The sequence below is a fragment of the Manis javanica genome, chromosome 2 (genome assembly GCF_040802235.1).
Source record: "Manis javanica isolate MJ-LG chromosome 2, MJ_LKY, whole genome shotgun sequence".
In the NCBI taxonomy this organism is placed as follows: Eukaryota; Metazoa; Chordata; class Mammalia; order Pholidota; family Manidae; genus Manis; species Manis javanica.
Window position 1 is genome coordinate 51712336 of NC_133157.1, and position 19903 is coordinate 51732238.

General features: G+C 35.1%; 1 protein-coding gene across 8 annotated transcripts in view; it reads right to left on the reverse strand.

The window, feature by feature from the left end:
• Nucleotides 1-19903, reverse strand: part of CCDC171 (coiled-coil domain containing 171) — a 353248-nt gene that overhangs the window by 131206 nt on the left and 202139 nt on the right. For all 8 annotated transcript variants that reach the window (XM_073228479.1, XM_073228476.1, XM_073228477.1 and 5 more), the window contains 3 exons: nucleotides 19456-19682; nucleotides 18807-18989; nucleotides 13503-13688 (listed from right to left, as the gene is read on the reverse strand). In XM_073228479.1, coding sequence (XP_073084580.1) covers nucleotides 13503-13688; nucleotides 18807-18989; nucleotides 19456-19682 — 596 coding nt within the window. The remainder of the gene's footprint in view (nucleotides 1-13502; nucleotides 13689-18806; nucleotides 18990-19455; nucleotides 19683-19903) is intronic.

Here is a 19903-nt window from a genome sequence, read left to right on the forward strand (position 1 = left end):
TTTCCTTATTGGTCACACTGGCAAATGTTCTTGGTTTTGACTTCTTGTTACTGGTATTTTAATGATAATCCCTAATGATATTCACTGCTGATAAGAATGGGATGAAGCAGGTGCTCTTAAACACGCTTTCAGATATATAACTGGATGTAAACACTAGATCTGAAAAAATATTAATAACCTTAAAAAACACACATGCACATCACTTTAAAGTATCTGTATTTTTGACCCAATAAATCTGCTTATTGAACTCTACCTTGAGTATATATACTCAAGCTATGCAAAGACTATCATAAAATGCTCGTCCTAATTTTAATAGTGAATAGTGGACAAAATCTCAAGAACCAGCAACAGGAAAATAGTTAAATACATTTCAGCACACTCGTAAAATGGAGTATTATTATATGTCTCATTAGGTAAGATTTTTAAATAATCTTAATAAATGTCAATTCCATTCATCCAGCTGCTGAGATCATCCTTGATTTACCTCTACATTTCACCTCTAATCCATTAGAAATTCAATGATTTTTACCTTCAAAATGCAAACATATCCAGAATCTCACCTTTATTTACTCCTACAACAGTGTTTTAAGCCACCACCATCTTTGGTCTAGATTATACTGTTCACCTTTAGCTGGTCTGTTTCCATCTTTAGGTACATGTGGCCCATATTCTAAGAGATGCTAGAATGATCTAAATGTAAATGAAAATTATGCCACTCTGTCCAAAAAACAGGATACAAAACCATATAGCATACTTCTGGTTTTAGTTGACAAAATATTAATATTGGTTATTTATGAGTGATAATGGGATTACATACACATTTTTGTTTTCTCTGTATTTTTAAAGTTTGTTCCTACTGTATGTTTAAATCAGAAAAAACAAAGTAAGGTAACATTTGTGAAAACTTTCATACAAAGTTGAACTACATCATTCCAAATATTTTAAGTAATACTTAAAAGATGATTTAACCAAAGGTTAGTACTCAGTTAAGAAAATGGTAATTCTAATTGCAAGTTGCTATTCACTGAGGACAAATTTAGACCTAGAAAAAAGGCATTTTAAAATTATATAGAAGAACACACACTTAGAAAATAGGAAAGTGTGTCATAATAAATTTAAAAAGAAAAGATTTTATTTTGTATTTTTCTGTTGTCCAGTCTGAGAAAAATGGGAATAACAATATTCTATGAATCTTCTAGCTTTTGCTTGAATTTTCTGTTAAATTATTTTTTTTTAAGAAATGTTGTGACAGCTGTTATTTTCTTAATTCTTTTTTCTCTCACCTCAAAATATAATTGATTACCCTCTAGGTCTTAATGGCATAAGTCATTAGGAAGATAAAAAATATATGGGATTAAAGTAAAAAATGGTAAGACTTTTAAGTTAAGTAATGACGTTAATAATCCTACTTTATGAAAATGAGTTGTATGATAGATGTTAACTATTATTACAATCAGGATTTATCAACTAAAAAATGTTTTAATTTTTTAAAGTAAATAAATTTCGGGACTCTTGTTTAAAAGTTTACTAGAGAAAATATGGTTAGTTACTGAAAATTATGTAAATAAATTACTTCATTGTATACATTTACACTCTAAACCCTCAGAGTATGGCAAATAATTTTAACAATATAAAGGTTACGATATTTTTTAAATAAAAAGGTAAATATTCATAATATGCAACTCTTTGCCACAAGTACTATGACTCCAAAATATCTTTGCAAATTATTCCATTTGAAATTTGAAAATGTACTCTTTTTCTTCCTGTTTTTTTTCCACCCATAATCCAAGTGTAATTACTTTGAGAATGGAAAATAATAAACCTCAGAGTTCATTTTCTATTAAAATCAAGACATAAGCAAGAAAAACCCAAAGCAGCTGCACCAAAGTGAGGAATGGTTCAGGAAGCTAGGAGGAGGCAGGCATCTGTGAGGCTATGTGAGGCTGCCCGGGCTGTAGGGACGGGACACAGGAGAGCAGAAGTAAGCAGATGACAAAAAATAATGATGAAAAAGGGCATATGTGTACGAACTGGTCAGAGTGAGACAAAGGAACTAGTTGAGACACTTGATGTGACTAAAGCCTTATTTTTTCCCTAAGCCATTCATTCTCTCTCAGCCACTGTCTAGGATTGCTCATGAACATAATTACAAAACTGTGACAATTCAGAGAATTAAAGGTTTTGCAATAGTTTCAGAAGCTGTCATCCACTGTCATATCAAAAAACTCACCAACCATTAAGATTTAAGTATTCTTTCTAATTAAATTCAATATATTTTCCACAAAGCCAAGTACTGTACTTTTCACACAGTAAAGGCTCAAATACGTAAATTAATTAGGTGATCAAAAATTATTTTTAAGGAAAATAAACTAGATGATAATTTTTAACTTACAGAAAGATGTTCTGCTTTATTAAATGATCCCTTAAGCATAAAAATATTTTAAAATTTTCAGTAAATAATAAACACATCTAGTGTATTTCAGATATAATTGAAAGTTATCAGAAATTAATAGACACCCAACTTTTTCCAGGAAAAAATAGCTATATCTTTATTCTAATCCTAAATGATTGAGTCATTCTTAATGTCAAATTTACTGGGGAGAAAGCAAAAATATTTTTTAAATCTCTTTTCATATAAACAATGTCATTTCAGGAAAACCATTCAGTTTCTCCTTACACTAATCTGTAATGTTTTGGAAATTGACACAAACCATATGCCCATCAGCAAATGAATAACTAAATAAACTATGGCATTTAAAGTATAGAATTCTGTGCATCAGTGAAAATGATAGCTCGTTTAAAGCTTGTTGTTTAAGGCTCAAAATGTATAAGGCTATTTTAGTCCAGACTTGTGGTTCCTTGAGCAAAAAAACTGCCTCAAAAATATCAGAAGACTTTTAATTACTTTTCATCCAGTCAGTGCCACATGCCAATTAAATACACTGAGATTTTTGGAGTTCATCCTCACTGCTGATTTCTCTGTGCCCACAGACCCATGTGTACACACAGGCAATGAACTCTACGGTGACTTTCTTGAGGCCACCTAAAATAAGAGAAAGCAATGCTCCTAATCTGTTCTTTGCTCTGGGACGAGTCATAATGGGCTCCTTCTAGGCCCCATATTTCTAGATTCTCTCTCTCTTACCTTTTATTTATGCTCACAAGCCAACTAATTCTTTCCTGAGTTCATCTCTTTCTTACAATACTTTGTTCAAAACTGAGCGTCAAATCCAATACACATTGTCATCAATTCATTCCAACTACTTCTGCTAGAACTATAGGATCAGTAGCTACATAATTTGCCTCCTAAATTTTTTCAATTTTTTTGCCACAGCTTAACATGAATTTTCATCTCTCCACTTCTAATGTCACTTTCCTTACCACAAACTGCCTGATCTCTAAGCCAGTGCCTCATACTTTAGGTACTGGTAATGACAGCAACCCATTTTAAGGTACAAATTTTTGTATTAGCTCCCACAAGTATTTACCCACAGGCTGACACCGTCATTAAGTAACAGTGTTTATTTTAATCATTCTTTCGCCTACTCCACTAACATTAAGTGCCCACCACCAAACAGAATCTGAGGTCTACTAAACATAAAAATATGTAAGACAGGATCCAAGATAAAATGTATAAATAGTATAAACAGTGACTAAACTTAAACCCAAGCTTACTTGAAGTCAAGAAAAAAATAAAATACAGTGGATATTTCATTATCTTATGAACTACACCATATGAAATAAAGAAACGTTACCTAACAGAACTGCCTCAGAGGTTCAGTAGCACTAAAGATATTATAGAACAGGTCAACAATATAAAATATCTCAAGATTGGAAGAGAGAGAGAGAGAGTGAGCATGGGGAAGGGAGGAAGGGGGGTGTGGGAGAAGGAAAAAAACCTTTAACTTGTTTGACTTTTTTCCACACCACAGTTTCCATATTCATTTGTTCATAGCTCCCAGGGCTAGAGAGGTGTACTAAATCTGACTGTAGTTCCTGCCTTCAAAGTAGGTTCCCTTCACTCAAATTCTTAGAGAATTTTATAAAATTAAACTCTTTCATTCATTCAAGGTCAGCAATAGAAAGACCTTGTCTTCTCAAGCCCAGAGGTTTTAAGATTTTCTTGTTGTCTTTGTTATTTTTTAAATAACAGTGTGCATATGTACACATTTAACCAAGTATGCACATATGTACATGTTTGTATATATACATATAAATATGATTGAGAACTAAGAAATCAATGTGTTGATTCCTGCCTTCAAAGCAGGTTCCCTTCACTCAAATTCTTAGAGAATTTTATAAAATTAAAATCTTTCATTCATTCAAGGTCAGCAATAGAAAGACCTTGTCTTCTCAAGCCCAGAGGTTTTAAGATTTTCTTGTTGTCTTTGTTATTTTATAATCTCATTAATATTTTTCTAGATGCTTATTTATTTTTATTTATCCTGCTCACAGATCAGTCAATTCCTTTAATTTGAGATGTTACATTTTCTTTAAATCTATAAAATTTTCAGTTATTCTTGCTCAAAATATTGCCTTACCCTAGTCCTCTTTTTCTGAGTTTAACATTTTTCATTCTACTTTATTCTACTTTCATTCTTTTATTAAAATATCTCACTCTCTTTTTCTTTTATATTAATTCCTATTACCCATCACTTTCTGCTCTACATAGCATTCTGGGCGATGTTCTCAGCTATCCTCCAATTTGCTAATATCTTTTCATCAATGCCTACCCAATATTCAAACCATTCACTGAATTTTTTACTTCAATGATGATATTTTCGTTCCTTGTCTTATAACTTATATTCATACCTTATTTTTTAGAACATTTAAAAACACTTCTTTTAAAGTTCCTTACAACACCTTGAGTATTCTACCACCTGAGGTGTACCTCATTTCTCATTTGATGTGCAATTCATTTCTTCATATGGTTTGAAATACTGAATTTTCCATAAAAGTCTTTTCTGTGTTCTCTGAAGCATACCTAGTGAATATTTTCAAGTTTTCTTCTACAAGGTCACATTGGTTCTACAAAGGTTGGACCATTGTAAAAGATAATTTCTTGACTGAACGGTCCTTGGACAAAAATGTAGCATAAACTAAGACTCTACTTTCATGTGTGTTACAGATCTGAGTCCCAATTTCTTTGTGACTTTTTTCCTACCCAATGTTCAGCATACACATCAAATTCCCCTATAGGTGGTAGGCAGGAATGTTCTAGACCCCATTTCACAGTAGTGTAGCCCTTCCTAACTCTCAGTTTCACACAGATAGCTCTTTTCTAATCCACAAGGCTTGAAGCTTAAATTTCCTAATGCTATGATTACCAACTCTAGCCCCCAACTAGGTTTACATACCACAGTGAGCTATTTAGACTTCAGCTCCTCTCACCATTTAGTTTTTGGATATCCTCTTTGTTTCAGGGATCTGAGTATTTTGTTCACTTTGTTTAAAGCTTGGCTATATCCCCCACAGTTCATTTGTTATATTTCACCTAGTTTCCACTTCACGTGTTTGGAGAAAGGAAATCATTTCACATTAACAAAACTTTGATAGCAAAATAGGACAAGATAGTATGAAAGAGATAAATTACAAGACCATCCTGATTAGGAATGTCAATCTTAAAAGTCTTAAGTGAAAAATTAACAAAATGAGTACACCAGCATACTTTTAAAAAATCATCACAACTAAGTGAGGTTTATTTCAGATGTGGAAGGTTGGCTTAATATTAGAATACTAAATAATGTAATGCAGCAGTCAGCAAACTTTACATAGGAAGTACTTTAGGCTTTGTATGCCACATGCAGTCTCCACCACATATTCTTCTGTGATTTATTTGTCTGTTTTTTTTGTTTTTTATCATCCTTTAAACATGTAAAAAACATTCTTAGCTCATAGGCCATACAAACACAGGCTGTGGGCCATCATTTGCCAATCCCTGATATAATTCAACATACTGACAGAGTAAGAGAGAAAAATATGGTTATCTCAATAGATGCATATAAATGCATGTGGTAATATGCAATATTCATTCATGACTTTTTAAAATTATGCATCATCTAGGAAAATAACTCCCTTAATCTGAATAGGATTATCAATTAAAAATCTATGGCAATTTTCCTTCCTAATGGAGAAGTGTTAGAAAGATTCTGTTTAAGATGGAAACAAGATATGGATACCTTCTGTCTCCACTTGTACTCAGTCATAGCCAGTGCAGTAAGGAAGGAAAAGGTACAAAAAAATCAAAGGATTAAGATTTGGAAAGGAAAAGCAAAATTGTCACTATAGAACAAATAATATGATGGTCTATATAGGAAACCCCAGAAAGTACAGACAAAGTACTATTGAACTGACAAGAGAGTTTAGCAATGTGGCTGGATATAAGATTCACGTATCTGTCTCTTCATGTGCCAATTACTCAAATGACCTTAGTCTGTGGGAGTTCCTGAAGGAACTAAATTAGTCAAGCTTTCTTCTAGAGAAAATTTTACATTAGCTTCTTCCTAGACACTACTGACCTGAGATTATCCCATTCAGGTTACTAGGCGATTTCTTAATATGGAAGTCTGAGGTTCAAGGTCCAATCTACTGGTGGTGTCCAAAGCTTAAGTCTCCTACCTTCAGCACTGGCTGTGGTCTTTCCCTGTAGGGTAAGCTCAGCATCCATTTACTGGGCTGTGATTTCCACTCTTTGGGGTTTGGTGGTGGTGGTGTTTGTTATTTGTTAGACTTTTGTCCTTGGATTTCCCTTATCCTATAATGTGCTGCTGCAATATAGAAATTATCTTATCCAAAATCTAGTTATATCATAAAGACCAATATGAACATCAAGTCCAAAGTATGATAAAAAATGTTATGTATGCTTAAGTGATTAAAAACAAAACCCCAAAATGTTAACTGGTTGTTTTCAGATAATATGTTATGAGTAATTCATTTTCTCTTAGGTATTTTCCTTATCTACTGTTCATGACATTATTTTATTTTTACAAAGAAGAAGGAATATATTTTTTTAAAAGAAGTTATGCACAGGGCGGATCAGAACCAAGATGGCGCCGTCAGTAGAGCAGCGGAAATCTCCCAAAACCATATATATTTTTGAAGATACAACAAATACAACTAATCCTAAAAGAGAGACCAGAAGACACAGGACAACAGCCAGACTACATCCACACCTGCGAGAATCCAGCACCTGGTGAAAGGGGTAAGATACAAGCCCTGGCCCGTCAGGACCTGAGCGCCCCTCACCCCAGCTCCCGGCAGGAGGAGAGGAGTCAGAGCAGGGAGGGAGAGGGAGCCCAGGACTGCTGAACACCCAGCCCCAGCCATCCGCACCAGAGCACAGACACAGTGCATGCGTGGGGTGCTGAATACTAGGGAAACAGGACAGTAAGACCTGTAAGCGGGTCCCACAGGCAGTGCCCAGGGGACAAAGAAAAGCGAGTGCTTTTTGAAAGTATTAAAGGGACAGGGACCCCACAGCTGGACATAAGTGCCCCAGGACACTTAGCCCAGCAGCTGGGAATCACAGGGAACTCTGGGCACCCGAACCCATGCAGTGCAGTGCAGAGGCCTCTCACCATGATAAACAGCCTCCCACCTGTTCCCCCTCTGATGCCGCTCTGCCATATTGGAGCAGCGGCCCAAGGCAGGCCACGCCCACAGTAACTGCAGCGCTAAACTCCATAGCATCCAGGCAAGATCAGAAGCCTCGTCTGCACGCAGCTGCCCAGCACAAGCCACTAGAGGCCACTGTTCTCCCAGGAGAGGACGGCCACAAACTGGCAAGAAGGGACTTTCTCTTACCCAACACACACACCAGCTCCCCACAAATATATCTATAGCCATGAAAAGGCAAAAGAAATTGATACAGACCAAGATCACAGAGGTAAGCCCTGAGAAGGAGATAGACCTAACCAGTCTTCCTGAAAAAGAATTAAAAATAAAGCTCATAACCATGATGATGGAGCTGCAGAGAAATATGCAAGGGCTAAGGGATGCTGTCCAGAAGGAGATTACAGAAATGAAACAATCTCTGGAAGGATTTATGAACAGAATGGATAAGATGCAAGAGGTCACTGATGGAACAGAAACCAGAGAACAGGAATGCATAGAAGCTGACGCAGAGAGAGATAAAAGGATCTCCAGGAATGAAACAATATTAAGAGAACTGTGTGACCAATCCAAAAGGAACAATATCCGCATTATAGGGGTACCAGAAGAAGAAGAGAAAGAAAAAGGGATAGAAAGTGTATTTGAAGAAATAATTGCTGAAAACTTCCCCAAACTGGGGGAGGAAATAATCGATCAGACCATGGAAGTATACAGAACTCCCAACAGAAAGGACCCAAGGAGGACAACACCAAGACACATAATAATTAAAATGGCAAAGATCAAGGACAAGGACAAGGACAAGGACAGAGTTTTAAAGGCAGCTACAGAGAGGAAAAAGGTCACCTACAAAGGAAAACCCATCAGGCTATCATCAGACTTCTCAACAGAAACAATACAGGCCAGAAAAGAATGGCATCATATATTTAATGCAATGAAAGAGAAGGGCCTTGAGCCAAGATTACTGTATCCAGCATGACTATCATTTAAATATGAAGGAGGGATTAAACAATTCCCAGACAAGCAAAAGTTGAGGGAATTTGCCTCCCATGAACCACCTCTACAGGGTGTTTTAGAGGGACTGCTCTAGATGGGAGCACTCCTACGACTAAATAGATGTCACCAGAGAAAATAAAATCACAGCAAAGAAAGCAGACCAACCAAATACTAACTAAAGGCAAAAAATAAAATCAACTACCCATAAAAGCAGTTAAAGGAAGCACAAAAAAAGCACAGAATTAAAAAACCAACATATAAAGAACGGAGGAGGAGGAATAAGGGAGAAAAATAAAGAATGACCAGACAGTGTTTAAAATAGCTCAATAAGCGAGTTAAGTTAGACAGTAAGATACTAAAGAAGATAACCTCGAACCTTTGGCAACCACGAATCTAAAGCCTGCAATGGCAGTAAGTACAGATCTCTCGATAATCACCCTAAATGTAAATGGACTGAATGCACCAATCAAAAGACACAGAATAATAGAATGGATAAAAAAGCAAGACCCATCTCTATGCTGCTTACAAGAGACTCACCTCAAACCCAAAGACTATAGGAACAAAGACTGAAGGAAGAAAACAGTAGCAGAATCATAGAACCTAAGAATGGACTAACAGTTACCAAAGGGAAAGGGACTGGGGAGAAAGGGAGGGAAGGGAGGGATAAGGGTGGGAAAAAAGAAAGGGGGCATTACGATTAGCATGTATAATGTTGCGGGGGGGCATGGGGAGGGCTGTGCCAGACAAAGAAGACAAGTAGTGATTCTACAGCATCTTACTATGCTGATGGACAGTACTGTAATGGGGTTTATGGGGGGGAATTTGGTGAAGGGGGGACCCTAGTAAACATAATATTCTTCATGTAATTGTAGATTGATGACAACAAAACAAATTAATTAATTTTAAAAAAAGAAAAGGAGATTTCCATTTTTTAAAACTGTTATTATTTGAATGTTACATCAAGTACATACTGGTTTGGTAAGAAGAGTTTTAAGAATTAAGCTAAAAAAATAAAGTTAACAGAAATTAGTAAAAAAAAAAAGAAGTTATGCACAGGACACATAAAACAGCTGTTTAAATATTACTGAAAAGCACAAAAGAATATTCATCAAGCATATATTTGGTTTTCAAACAGTATTTTAATTCTCAGAAACATCCTGTAACTTCTGTGTTCATAATCCCTAATTTTGAAGAAAATAAAAACTATGCTCAGAAAGGTTTTGTTATTTGCCCAGTGACAAAATTGGGTTTTGAATTTGAAAATAATTGTTCCAAGGCCAGTGCTTTTTCCACTAACTTATGCTGCCTCCCACAAGGGAGCATTTACACATTACCACCTGCTAGTCCTAATTAAAGACATAGTAATTAAACAATTCTACACTCCTAACAACAATATTTAAGCTACTGGCATTTTAAACAAATTAATGTGAACAGCTTTTTATCTGCTGGAAGATATTATGCTTAAATACAAACTATAGGAAGTTAAAGAAAGAAATGACTCCAATGTGACACATATGTTTTTTCAAAGCATGGTTAATTGCATTATCTAATAACAGGATATGAAGCAAAAAATGTTGATCAATGACCAATACACCTATAAAAGGGTTCAACATGACTAGTCATCAAAGAAGAATAGAGTAACAATGGCATACTAATAAAATCTACAAACTTCTGTAAATAGTAATAGCAAGAATGAAAATCTATAATAGTAACACTTTGATAGAAATTCTCATTTTGGGATAGACTGTAACTGGTAAAAATTTGCTGTAGGTTATCACTCTAATACCAAAACCAGGCAAAGACACCACAAAAAAAGAAAATTACAGACCAATATCCCTGATGAACACAGATGCAAAAATACTCAACAAAATACTAGCAAACTGAATTCAAAAATACTTCAAGAGGATCATACACCATGATCAAATGGGATTCATCTCAGAGATGCAAGGATGATACAACATTCGAAAATCCATCAACATCATCCATCACATCAACAAAAAGGACAAAAACCACATGATCATCTCCATAAATGCGAAAAAGCATTCGACAAAATTCAACATCCATTCATGATAAAAACTCTCAACAAAATGGGTATAGAGGGCAAGTACCACAACATAATTAAGACCATATATGACAAATCCACAGCTAACATTATACTTAACAGCAAGCAAGAAGTTGAAAGCTTTTCCTTTAAGATCAGGAACAAGACAAGGATGTCCACTCTTACCACTTCTATTCAACATAGTATTGGAGGTCCTAGCCACCCACGGCAATCCAACAACACAAAGAAATAAAAGGCATTCAGATTAGCAAGGAAGAAGTCAAACTGTGACTGTTTGCAGATGACATGATATTGGACATTAAAAACCCTAAAGAATCCACTCCAAAACTACTAGATCTAATATCTGAATTCAGCAAAGTTGCACAATACAAAATTAATATGCAGAAATCTGTTGCATTCCTATATAGTAACAATGAACTAGCAGAAAGAGAAATCAGGAAACAATTCCATTCACAGTTGCATCAAAAAGAATAAAATACCCAGGAATAAACCTAACCAAGGAACTGAAAGACCTATACTCTGAAAACCAGAAGATACTCGTGAGAGAAATTAAAGAGGACACTAATAAATGGAAACACATCCGTGCTCATGGATAGGTAGAATTAATATTGTCAAAATGGCCATCCTGCCTAAATCAATCTACAGATTCAATGCACTTCCTATCAAAACACCAACAGCATTCTTCAACGAACTAGAAAAAATCGTTCTAAAATTCATATGGAACCACAATACCCAGAATAGCCAAAGCAATCCTGAGAAGGAAGAATAAAGATGGGGGGACTATGCTCCCCAACTTCAAGTCTACTACAAAGCCACAGTAATCAAGCCAATTTGGTACTGGCACAAGAACAGACCCACAGACCAGTGGAACAGAATAGAGAGCCCTGATATAAACCCAAGCATATATGGTCAATTAATATATGATAAAGGAGCCATGGACATACAATGGGGAAATGACAGCCTCTTCAACAGGTGGTGTTGGCAAAACTGGACAGCTACAGGCAAGAGAATGAAACTGGATTATTGTTTAACCCCATACACAAAAGTAAACTCAAAATGGATCAAAGACCTGAATGTAAGTCATGAAACCATGAAACTCTTAGAAGACAACATAGGCAAAAATCTCCTGAATATAAGCATGAGCAACTTCTTCCTGAACACATCTCCTCGAGCAAGGGAAACAATAGCAAAAATGAACACATGGACTACATCAAACTAAAAAGTTTCTGTAAGGCAAAGGACAACATCAACAGAACAAAAAGGCATCCTACAGTATAGGAGAATATATTTGTAAATGACATCCGATAAGGGGTTAACCTCAAAATATATAAAGAAATCACATGTCTCAACACCCAAAAAGCAAATAACTCAATTAAAAAATGGAAGAGGATATGAAGAGACAATTCTCCAAAGGAAAAATTCAGATGGCCAACAGACACATGAAAAGATGCTACACATCACTAATCATCAGGGAAATGCAAATTAAAACCACAATGGTATATCACCTCACACCAGAAAGGATGGCCAGCATTGAAAAGACTAAGAACAACAAATGCTGGTAAGGATGGGCAGAAAGGGGAACCCTCTTACACTGCTGGTGGGAATGTAAGCTATTGTGGAAAGCAATATGGAGGTTCCTCAAAAATCTAAAAATAGAAATACCATTTGGCCTGGGAATCCCACTCCTTGGAATTTATCCAAAGAACTCAGCTTCTCAGACTCAAAATGACATATGCACCCCTATGTTTATTGCAGCACTATTTACAATAGCCAATATATGGAAGCAACCTAAGTGTCCATCAGTAGATGAATGGATAAGGAAGATGTGGTACATATACACAATGGAATACTATTCAGCTATAAGAAAGAAACAATTTCTGCCATTTGCAACAACATGGATGGAGCTGGAGAATATTATGCTGAGTGAAATAAGCCAGGCAGAGAAAGACAAGTGCCAATGATTTCTCTCATTTGTGGAGTATAACAACAAAGCAAAACTGAAGGAACAAAATAGCAGCAGACTCACAGACTCCAAGAAGGGACTTGTGGTTACCAAAGGGGAAGGGTGTGGGAGGGTGGGTGTGTAGGGAGGGAGGGAGAAGGGGATAGAGGGGTATTATGTTTAGTACACATGGTGTGAGGGGGTCACAGGGAAAAGCACAGAGAAGGCAAACAGTGAATCTGTGGCATCCTACTGCACTGATGGACAGTGACTGCATTAGGGTATGGGTGGGGACTTGAAAATATGGGTAAATGTAGTAACCACATTGTTTTTTCATGTGAAACCTTCACAAGAGTGTATATCAAAAATAACTTAATAAAAAATTTTTTTAAAATTTTCTGTAGGCCAAATACTAATATTTACACTTTAAAATGTATATGGCTTTTGACCTTGTAATTCCTCATCTAGGAATTTATCCTGAAGAAATAATCATAGATATACCTGGAAATTTCAGAGAGACCCAGACCCAAAACCTCTCAAAATCCAAAAGATACTTGGAGTTTCAATCTCCAGAGGGCTAAAAACAAGTTAAGAAAAAGAACTGAAGAGAGTTAAGAGTCAAGGAAGATAAATGAAACAAAGAAGAAAATTATTACTAGAAAATTCTCCACTTGGTTTTCAACTAGCAAGTGAAAATTGTTTTTACATTTTCAATACATATAAACACATACTTGGAACTGTGGTCCCAGAACTATGTTTCATTCCATCCTTATAAGCTCTTGCAGAATAAGATTTCCTATCTTGGGATCTGTTCCCTATTCAGGCAATACACATGATCCTTCAAAGATCCACACCTAGAGGGAAGAAACCATTGTGCAAGGGATGCTTTCCCACCTTAACAGCTTCTCGAAGAGTTTTGTTTTTGTCAGCTTCCTCACTGGAATGCAATTCAAGTCTATAAGTTAGCTCCTGGAGTTGCTGTGCCTGTTCATTCAACAGCATTTGTGCCTGTTGCTCCCGAAGTAATGCATTATTCAGTTCTTCACAGGCACTTTCAAACTTCTCATGGGTGATCAATTTCTGAAAAAAGGGGGCAAAAATTAGTTATAAGCTAACTGCATTGTTGTATCATCTAATCTTCAGAACTATATTGCTAACATACAGAGTATAATACAAACATCCCTAAATGTCTGATAAATGACGAAAGTACAGTTTGTTTTTCTTAATTTCATAAGTCAAGGTAAAATCACTTTGGGTTTCAAAGCACAAGAGCTATACTTTCAAAGTTAACATTTTTAGTCAAATTAAGCCTTAGGAAACTTATTTCAATTTCTAAATAAACTCATAATGCTCCGTTTCAATCTTGGCACATCAGTTTTTTTTGTATTAAAAGTATGACTGTGGGAATTAAAGCCTTTAACAAGTTCCTATGCTTTTAAATGATTACCTACAAGTCTGTGTTTGGTATGCATTACCAATCAGGTCTCCCTAACCAAACATCCCCTCCCTAGAGAGTCCTTACCAGACCACACCTCCTTGACTCCCACCACTGCTCCCGCTATCATGTCATCTTCTTTTATTTTCTTCACAGACATTTGCCTTACCTAAATTGATCTAGTATAACTTTTTTTAATTGTCTGCCCACACCCTGACACCAACCACACATTTAAGGATGTGAGCTCTCCCAGTCAGGGACTCATTCACCTTGTTCACCCAAAACACAGAAGAATGCCTGCACTTAGTAGGTGCTCAGTAGATACTTGCTGAATGAAAGATTATTCATATAAAAACATCTACTAATACAGCTGTGCACCAGACTATACAATACAGTATCATAACTGCTTTGGAGAGGAGAGCACTCTGCTTTGGGATTAACTAATGACAGTTCTAGAAGAGGCCATATCTTAAGGGGTGCAGCATGCAGGGCAAGACACAATTGTATTAGTTCCTGTTCAAAACATTTAAACAAATGAAAATTAATTATAACAAACAGCAAGAGACATCTTGAAGTACAAAGGAAAGGAATGTTTTCACTAAACAAAGGTAACCTGAGAAATATATAAGAAAAACTAAAAGGAACCATGCGGGCCACTTAATCACTGTGTGTGTGTGTGTGTGTGTGTGTGTGTGTGTGTGTGTGTGTGTGTGTGTGTGTAAGGCTGATCATTTTCCCATTGTTGAAAAGACTTTAAGGTGGACAGTATAATTAACTGCAAATATAAAGCAAATTCATTTAAACTTTTAAAAGCTAGGGGCAGGGAAGAGCAATAAAAATCCTATTGATCCTAGGAATATGTAAATTATTGCAGTTGAATGTGGACTTTATTTCTGAGTTTTCTGACAAATGAAACAAAAATGTGCTTAGTTATAGTTTCCTTGTAGACTAACAATAGTAGTCATGCAGTTCATGTTGAGAGGAAAACCTTTACTGGAACTAAGTTTGGGGCTAAGTTTGTTACTGGGTTTTTCTATATCATCACATATAAGCATTCAATTTTACTTTGGCACCTGGCACCTTAGCTGTTACCACTCAGAAGCAACTGTGTTTTAGTATTATTTGCATTTTCAAACATGCATATAATGACTTCCTCAACAGTGATTAAATTTTAAAAGAAGGAAATAAACAACAGCAAAGGTATAGCATAAAAATAGATGCCAATGACTTCCTAAGTTAATACAAAGAAATAAGATTGATCACAAGGCCCACAGGAAAGTTGCCTCATTGTCTCACATCTAGTAAAGGTGTGTTTAACACATCACTGATACTTGCACAGTGTTTCAATTTTAGGGAACACTTATCTTTTTACTCTCTAAACAGCTGCCTCACTCTCCATATTGTCCTATTACAACTAAACTCTCCACTTTCAAACTATCACTCTAAAAACTTCCCCTTGGCACTCCACCTGCTCCATTTCAACTTCCTAAGATCCCTCTATTCCCTGATACCAGAGCACCCTTCCCAAGTCTTATGAATATATTTTTGTACTTCTACATTTTAGTTATGTAGCTTTAAATTATCACTCCTTAACATCAGATCATTCTGTCCTTTGCAATCACTTGACCTCGATAAATCAAGATTCCCATCATTCTGCAGGACTTCTTCTCAGTCATCCACTATTTCTCCTTCAACTAAAAACTTGGCTAATTTTAGCCTCTCTCTTGTCTGTCTATCCCTCCAGGAGACTGGTTCAATTCTGTTCACAATTCTACAAGTAAATAGGATCAAACAAGTTTAGCAACAGGGAATGAGGAGATGGAGTGTGAAAGCCACTGTAAGGAGCTAACAAACCAAAAACAAAATCGTGGGAGCTAGCTGTTGAAGAAAAACCGCCAGTAGATGACCGTGGTATTCCAAAACAATGAAAGTATACTGAATGGCTTTTGCCAGTTAGGATGTTTCCCTTTATGTTACAATTTTAGCCCAACTATAAAGAAACTATTTTATTTTCCTCCTACACATTCTGCCTGAAATCCGTGAAAGATGATGGTTGCAGCACACTCCCCAATTTTTTTAGAGGAAAACAGCCCCATTTTTCCCTTTATTTTGTTTTGATAAAACAATCCTTTATTAATATAACTAGATAGGCACATTAACCACTATGGTAAAGTAGTTAAAAGTATGAATTTTGAAGCCAGACTACCCAGGTTCAAATCATGTTATTTCCACTTTGGGCAAGTTGCTTAGCTGCTCTGTGTTCCATATTCCTCATCTGTAAATAAGGATAATAATAGTATTGAATTGTTATTAGTATTAGAGGACTAAATGAATCATCACCCTAAAGTTCTGTGGTCAGTGCTTCATACTTGGTCAATATGGTAATTTAATGTTAGAAATCATCACTTTATAACTTTATACCTTACAATTATATGTTGAAATACAAAAATTACATATCTCATTCTATCAATTATTACTTCAATTGATCCTATTTTTTTCTCTCTACTTCAATGGAAATAATTCACACTTAACATTTCCTGAAACATATTCAGTGTTTGCTGCCAAGCCAGGTATCCAACCAAAGTCCTTACAAGAAGATTCTGTTACCTTCCAGCAGCTTTTCTTCAAACTGCAAATTTCTCTCTAGATTCTAGAAATTATGTCCTACTTTCAAACCAATCAAAGATAAGATGTTAACTTCTTTCCTAATACTTATTTGGGAACTAGGAAATTATATTGTGTAGAATATCAAGAATTATTCATACATATTCCAGGGAACAAAAACACAATCTTCTAATCTTTAGGAAAGCCACTACTATCTGAACCTAAATATAACTTCTATATTCTAAATCTCAAATTGCATCAATCAGTGTCTCTTTCCATTTTGGCATACCACCTCAAATTCCTAAATTTAGTTACTATACACAACTGAAAGCAAATCAAAAGGAGGCAGACACATACTCCAAAAGAAGTGGCTTTTAAAAGCTGTTTATGCTCTTTATGATTTAAGTATAATGGCAAAAAAAATTTTGGAAAGAAATTGAACATCTCTGAATAGGGGAATAATCAAATAAATTTTGATATATCTGTATGATAGCATAGAATTCTTTTACCTAAAATTAAATTAATTGTAAGTGACAAAAAAAATGTCTACAATGCTTTAAGAAACTGGTTTTTTATCTATTGTAATCTGTATGTGCAAAACCATTCCAAACTACAACTGTGCATAAGGGCATGCATATGCACATATACACAAAGAAAAACAAGGGGAACAAAATTCATCCATATTTCAACAGTGATTGATTATAGGTGGTATGATCAGATTGATTCGAGTTTCCTTTTTTTATACTTTTTTGTATCTTTATTTATGGATAACATGTATTACTGGGATAATAAGAAAAAAAATGTTGAAGCAGCTCTGAACAAAATTTTACCTTCTCTGAACAAAAAACTAAGAAAATAAAGAAAAGACTGTTGTCATTAGACATTTGCTCTTAAGAAAACTATTACTTATCTCCAATCAGAAGGGTAGTTCACAATTGCTTGACCAGCCTAATTTACAAGAGGTTTCTGCCCTTTGAATGTATAGCTATTTGAAATGATAATTAACACTAGCAATTTAAACTATGTCAGGATTCATAACTAAACTGCTATTTGCTACTGTCTCTGTTTCCACAATTAAAACTGCAAATTCCAAATTAACCATTTAAAAGTACATTCAAACTGAATTTCGACTTGCAAACAGGTTTCCCAAAGAAGGGGGTACTAAAATTAGCATTCTATTAGGTTTAAGAAATGAATTTCATATTCATATTTATGTTACCTGTCATCAGTTATATACAGTTTTGAAGTTTTGGGCTAATCTTTTATTTCTATATTCCTTTATCCATATTAAAAACAGCAATAACAACTAACCCAGTTGCAAAAAGAATATGTGGATATCTTATTGTGTTTCACATATTTACACATTATAATCTTCATCTAATGTTATTTAGCATACAGCCTTCTATCAGTTATACTCTCCTTTCTTAAAAATACATATAAATGTTCGATGGAAGTTAGACAAATTGAATATTTCTTTGGAAGAGCAATCTAATTTCATACCAAATAACCCAACTTACTAAAAAATATTCAATATCAAAAGGGAAGGCAGGAAATTCCACCCCCTACTCCAAACATCAGGTTCCTCATTTGGGGGCATTTTTATTTTTTATTATACATTTGAGGATTTGCTTGCTAAAGCAGTTATTCTAACCTAACTATAACAATCTTTTTTACACTTCCAGTCACAGCATACATTTTAACAAGGTTGTGAGTTCTGCTGACACAGAATCAGTGTTCCTTTAAGCATCTGGCATAACATTTTTTTTTTAGCTATAATTGACATATAACGCTGTCAATTTTAAGTTTAAGTTTAAAACATGAGTTTAAGGTGTATGTGTTGATTTGAAACACTTATATATGGAATTAAGATTTACCACCATAGCATTAGTTAATCTCTCCTTCATGTCATATAATTACCATTTGTTTTTTATGGTGAGAACATTTAACATCTAGTCTCTTAATAACTTTAAAGTGTATAATACATATTGTGGGGGCATTTTAGAAGGGAAGTTTTCTGAAGAAAAACCCTATTAATGGAACTTTGAATTATTTGAAAAAACAAACATAATAAAGGGTTAAAAGAAAAAAGTTAAAGAAAACATATGCATCTCAGAGGAGAGCTCTCCAAAGTCATAGCATTTTAAATCAAATATACTTACAGACTGCTTAAATTCATTTAATTGCATTTGGAGACCCTGGGCTTTGTTAAGCTCCTTTTTCATTTCATTCACATTTCGTTTGAATTCTGTGACCTCTAAGCGCAAGGAGCGGCGCTCCACTTCTGCCGCATGCAGTCTTTGTGTAAACCCAAGTATTTGCTTCTGCAATGATGCTGTGCTTCTCTGTTAATCAAGAGCGATTTTACAATCAGTAACTACAGATTCACTAATAAATCAATAGCAATGACTCCTTTACCAACTTAAATGTAACAAATTACACAGAGAACAATACCAGTTATTACTAAAACTTACAGGTGAAAGCTCTATTTTCTATGTGACCTATAATTTAGCTTATATGAAATGAATAACTGGAGAAAAGAAATGACCTAGATGGCTAGAAAATGGAATTGACATTTGTTTTTGTCTCATACAATTCTGTTCTACTTACAGAGAACAGTAAATTTAGATTTCACACCAGAATTTTTGTATTTTGGTATTTTGAACACTTAATTGGAAGTGCTATTATTTATTGCATTAAAAGGTATGTGAAACCTAAAGGAAATCTACATACATTCACATACAACTAACTTAAACTACAAATAAGTCTGACAAGTCCTAAAGTCACTGTTTAATGAAACTGCATACATACCAAAATGGGCACCTGGCCACGAAGACCGTATTTCAGAGCCAGGGTATTTACTTTATGAAGTCCATGGGCCAACCTTCGAACCAGGGAATCTTTTGCTATGTATGTAATACTCCTGCTACTATGTAAAGGTATACTGTCCATTGCCAAACTAATTTTATCCATGAGTTTTGCAAAAGAATTCTTGGCTGCACCAATGAGTAAATGTCCACAAATTCTGGAATTTGGATCTTCAAAGAAAGAGAAAAAGACAGAAAAATGTAAATTGTTTCTTGTTAATTTTACAACACTGCCAATCACAACACAATAAAAATATTGTCTCAATTATACTATTCCCATTCACCTGCAGTAATTCATTCACAAAGTCCACTCTCACATAAATTTCCACTACGAAGAAAGGAATGCAGAAAATAGCTCACCTACTAAACAACATACCTAAAAAAAAATCTGC